A 5,395-nucleotide genomic window follows, 5' to 3' on the forward strand; every position below is an offset into this window, starting at 1 on the left:
TTGTACCCCTTTCCTTGAGAAAACAAAGATATGTTTTGAATAAACATAATTCCTTTGCACTGATCATTAGTACAGGGAATACAAGGATTTAACAAGTTGTTCTTCAATCCGTAGTCGATTGCCCTGTCATTATCAGTGAAAATGGGATTGTATGGATTGAATTGAAGCATTTCGTCCATCATTTTGTTCATTATAAGGGATAGATAAAATAAAAAATTTCACGTTCAAAATACCATTACTTAAAAATTCGCACCCCCCCCCCCCCGAAAAAAAAAATCCTTTAAAATTTGATTTTATCTCATTTTATACCAAATAATTTTTTTTCAGTGAACGTATTTTTTAGGGGGGCGAATTTTTAAGTAGCGCCGAAATGACAATAATGAGAGGAATATGATAATTAGAGAACAGAGGCCAAGCGTCAAAGAGATTCATTTGGGTGGGAGGATCAATGAACATGAGCTAGAGATTTTAGTGGATTGTGGTGCAACCAGAAACTACATTAATAGTGAGTGGGTAGAGCGCTTCGATTTAATCCTTAAAGAAGACGTGGCAATAGTTACAGAATTTGGTAATAATAATACGGAAACGAGCAACAAAACAATAAGCACGAGTATATTTATGCCATTGCTTGATAAAGACAGGTGGATAACATTTTACGAATTAGAAAAGAGCAAAAATTATTTTAATATTGGGATTGAAATTTTAATGAATAATGATGTGCGCTTAGACTTTGGAAAGGACACAATAAGCATGGAAGGTAAAGATTATAGCTTTCTGCACGAGGAACATCAGTTAGATTTAGATGACTTGCTTTGCAGAAACATCAATTTCAAGTGTAGCGAGAAAAAAGACATAGATAAAATGATAAGTCTATACAAAGAGAATAATTATAAATATGCTTAAATAAAATTACAGCGTCCGATCAGACTTAAACTTTTAATAGATTAAAAATATTATGTTAGTAAAAAGTACCCTGTATCCGAGGTTTACAAAACTAGATTAAAGCTGGAACTAAAATGTTTAGAAGATGAAAGGATCATTGAACGGTGCGATTCGAGTTTTTCAAGACTTGTGTTTATCTTGGAAAAAAGAAATCAGGAAATTAGACTTGTAGTAGACTTTCGAAAAATAAATAATTATCTAATTGACGAAATCATACAAATACAAAAATACAGGATAGCATAAGATTATTTGGAGAAAAGACATGTAATAGTCAGATAGATTTCAAGAACGAATTCAATCAACTTAAATTAGAACATGAAAGTAGAAAACTCTTAGGATTCAGCATTTTAGGATGGCACCACCAATACTTGAGAGTACCGTTTAGGTTGAAATCAGGAACCAAGATTTTCCAATTGATCATTAGTAAAACGTTAGAGGAAATAGAACAATGCTTTGTGTATATCGATGATATTGTAGTGTACGGTAACACAGTGGAAGAACATGAGGATGTTTTATAGAAAGTTTTGAAAAAATTACGGAACAGGTACCCTACGTCCCCCGGCGGGGGACGTAGGGTACCTGTTTATTTTATAAAAAAATACCCTCATTTTCATGCGTATAATGGATTTGGAAGAAATATTTAATGCAGATGAAAATTGTATCTTACAATTTTTTTTAGAGTGGAAGCTCATTAAAGATGAACAACCCTGTTTATATTGCTTATTTAATATGCGTATCACAAAAAGTATTAAAAGTGCAGATAAGTTTGAGTGGAGATGTTTTAATTAATAATGCGAACACTATCAAACAACCTTGACAATACGACACAAGTCGTTGTTTTCAGCTTTTAAAATTAATTTCAAAACTATCTTAAAAGCTATTTATTTCTTTTCCAAAAATGAGAAATTAAATAAAATTATGGACTATTCTGGGATCGGTAAAAAACCGCTGATTAAAATACAGAAAATAATTCATGAAAGGATTAATAATTATTTTGTATTAAATCCAATCAAACTTGGAGGTCAAATGTTATCGTTCAAATTGACAAAACAAAATTAAATTTTAATGTAAAAAGTCATAGAGGTAGATCAGTTCCCCCTTGTTGGTGTGTATGTATTGTAGACACTTCTTTTAGGCCTGCATTAGGATTTGTAACAATTGTAGAATCTAGAGCTTCTGCTTCTTTAATTCCTATAATTTATAATGTAAAACGATCTGGCAGTATCATACATTCAGATGAGTGGAAGGCCTATTGTGCCTTAGTGCACTACAATATATATGAACATAAAACGGTGTGTCATAAGTACAATTTTGTTGATCCTATTACGGGGGGGGGGGGGTGCATACTCAACATGTGGAATCTTATAACAATAAACTAAAAATGGAAATAAAATCTCGAAAGAGATTGACATTAGAACAAAGAATGTCTTTCTGAATGAGTTTATGTTTAAAGAACGCATTATTGGAGATAAATTAATAACTTTTTTAAATTTTATAGGGTTTTTTTTTATTTTTTTTACGGGGACGTAGGGTACCTGATCCAAAATTACTTTAAAATGAGGTTAAAACTAACTATGAAAAGAGCAGCTTTATGAAAGAGGAAATAATAGTACTAGGATGCATAGCAAACAAGGAGGGAATAAAAGCGTGATTAAAAGATTTAGACTTGGAAAAAATGCCAACCCCTACAAATAGTGTAAAAGGAGCGCAGAAGGTTTTTAGGGTTGATTAATTGGTATTTAAATTTTTTTTCCATATTTAAGTCAAAATAACAGATTTATTAAAATCAGAAAATAAGAAGCCCATAAATGGACGGAAATACAGGAAAAAGAGTTGAAGAATGTGGTCGAAGATATTAAACAGCACGCAGTGTTAAAATGTCCAAATTTTGAAAAAAGGTTTTATTTAGAGAAAGGCGCATCAGATCACGGCATTGGAGGCGTACTGACACAAGAACACTGTATGATAGGTTTTTATAGTATAAAAATACGAATTCAGGAGTAAATTATACCATTGTAGAGAAGGAACTTTTTGCAATATTAAAGTCGCTAGAGTTTTCCAAAGCATTAGAACAGGGAAACTTAGTTATAATAAGAACAGACAGCAAAAATTGTACCTTTATGAACAATAAAGTATTGAACAGATTAGAAAGATAAAAAAATTATTAAATGAGTACAGCTTTAGAATAAAGAGTATAGACGAAAAAAAGACTTCCATGGCGGATTTTTTGTCAAGAGAGGGTTGTAGAACTCACTAGGATATAATGAAAAAAAAGAATGAATATGTGGACAGATTAAACGAATTTTGCGAAAAAGAGATGAACGATTAAGAAACCAACAGATGGAAGAATTATAGTGATGAAAGACAAGAAGGTGGAATTTAAAAAATTTGTGCTTGAGTTAAGCAAGAATGAAGGAAAGAAATTATTATTTTATAATTTAAAATGAAAATTTAAAGTCAATAGGTTTAAAGAAGTAGTTGAAGAGGTGACTAAAGGTTGACACAGATGTATGGTAAATAGAAGAAATTATAGTAAGGCAAGAGTACAAGAGAAAATTGTGTCAAATGCAAAATTTGACAAGGTTTGCGTAGATATTTATGGACCGTTTTGTTTAGAGGATTATAAGGGAGAATTTGAAAGAAGGAATGGATATTTATTACTAATAGTTGACATGTATACAAGGTATACCGGGATATTTTTAGCGAGGAATTAGTAGTAAGAATACAATTGAATGTTTAAAGACTTGGTGTGTTAAGATAGGAACACCTAGAGGCGTTATTAGTGACAATGGACGTCAATTTGTTAGTAAAGAGATAAGTAAGTTTTATATCAGTAAAGATATTAAACACATACTAACTCCAGTATATCAGCCTGGATTCAACGTAATTGTAGAACGAATGAATCAGCACGTTTCGGCGCTGCTAAGAATATACAAAGATGAATATTTACATTTGATCATAAAAAGAAATGAGCATAAAATTAATAACAATTATAATAGCGGAATAAAGTGTGCCCCAATTAAGTTAGTACAAGGAATAAACTTTTACGATCCTTATGGTAGAGAAATTAGGCAGAGCGCGTAAAAGGAGTAAAGGAAAGTGAGAAAAAAAGCACAAAAGAATAAAGGTCGATGATGAAGTATATCTGATGAATTTTGGTTGCAAGAAAATAGACCAGAAATATGGACCTTTCAGTTTAGAAGAAGTTGGTGAGAAAGGCGTATGGCTAAAATTAAGAGACAACGATCAATGGTTTCATATAAACCAAGTAAAATTTTAAGGAGGAGTAGAATGTCATGGCCTGATGCTATGTCAAGAATTTTTGATATTTAATTTTTATCAAAAATTTCATTAACCATATTTTACAAAAAATATTTAAATAAAAATTTCAAAAGAAGGGTAAGACGAAATGAGGAGAAATGAAATTAATCAAGAGAGGCCTAGACCAGGACAAGGGTCAAGATATAATGAGTTTGACAATTTTAAAAATAAAAGTATTATTAGTATTTTAGAGAACTATTTTAAAGACGGGTGTTATCCCCGTGGGCATGACAGTATTCTTTTATTAATTTAGATGCCTCTTTTTCTTTCGTCCCACCTCAATTTATATAGCTGAGCCATGACTGGTTCGCTATCTCCTGTGTTGATCCTATGATATCCAAATGCGTGTTTTTAAGGATCTGTCCCGATTCCATGTTAACCTTTCCATTTCCAAATCTTAGGTCAACTTCATACTTGTCCAATAATGTACATCCTAATATGCAGGGCATGGTGATGTCCCGTGTTACAATAAATTCGTCTTCAAATGGCTGACCGATTTTTCGGCCTTAGGCCGAAAAATCGGTCTTTCGGCCTAAAATAAATAAAAAAAAAAAAAAAAAAATAAAAAAAAAAATAAAAAAATAAAAAAAATAAATAAAAAAATAAAAAAATAAAAAAAATAAATAAAAAAATAAAAAAAATAAATAAAAAAATAAAAAAAAAATAAATAAAAATTAAATAAAAAAAAAATAAATAAAAATTAAATAAATAAAAATTAAATAAAAATAAATCAAAAAAAATAAATAATAATAAAAAAAAATAAATAATATAAAAAAACAATAAAACTAAACATAATAACTAATATTAATTTAATAATGTAAAAGGGTATTCAAGAGTAGATGAAATTTGAAATAAATAATCAAGCGCGTCTATGGTTTCAAAATTGGATACAATATCATATATATATTTCTCTTATATATTTTTACACTTTTCATTTACTTTAAAGAACTTGTAATAAGCGCGTAGAATTTTTTGCCTGCTTTTCAAATGCTCCTCATGTAACCTTTCTCCAAAAACACCCAAATCCGGATTTGCTACAGTAAAAAGATTATCAAGCGATCTATGAAATCCTTCTAAACTATTCGTAGTTCTTGGTAACTTATGTAATACTCGGTTTTAAACATTCCAAAAT

The 5,395-nt window shown here is 30.2% G+C and overlaps 1 protein-coding gene across 1 annotated transcript; it reads left to right on the forward strand.

Moving 5' to 3' along the window:
* Positions 1-390: 390 nt before the first annotated feature.
* VNE69_07017 (protein DDI1-like) lies at positions 391-903 on the forward strand (the record flags this gene model as incomplete). Its single annotated transcript, XM_065474021.1, has 1 exon — positions 391-903. One exon carries the CDS (start codon positions 391-393, stop codon positions 901-903), a length of 513 nt encoding a protein of 170 aa, XP_065330093.1.
* Positions 904-5,395: the final 4,492 nt, after the last annotated feature.

The sequence above is a fragment of the Vairimorpha necatrix genome, chromosome 7, assembly GCF_036630325.1.
Source record: "Vairimorpha necatrix chromosome 7, complete sequence".
NCBI lineage: Eukaryota > Fungi > Microsporidia > Nosematidae > Vairimorpha > Vairimorpha necatrix.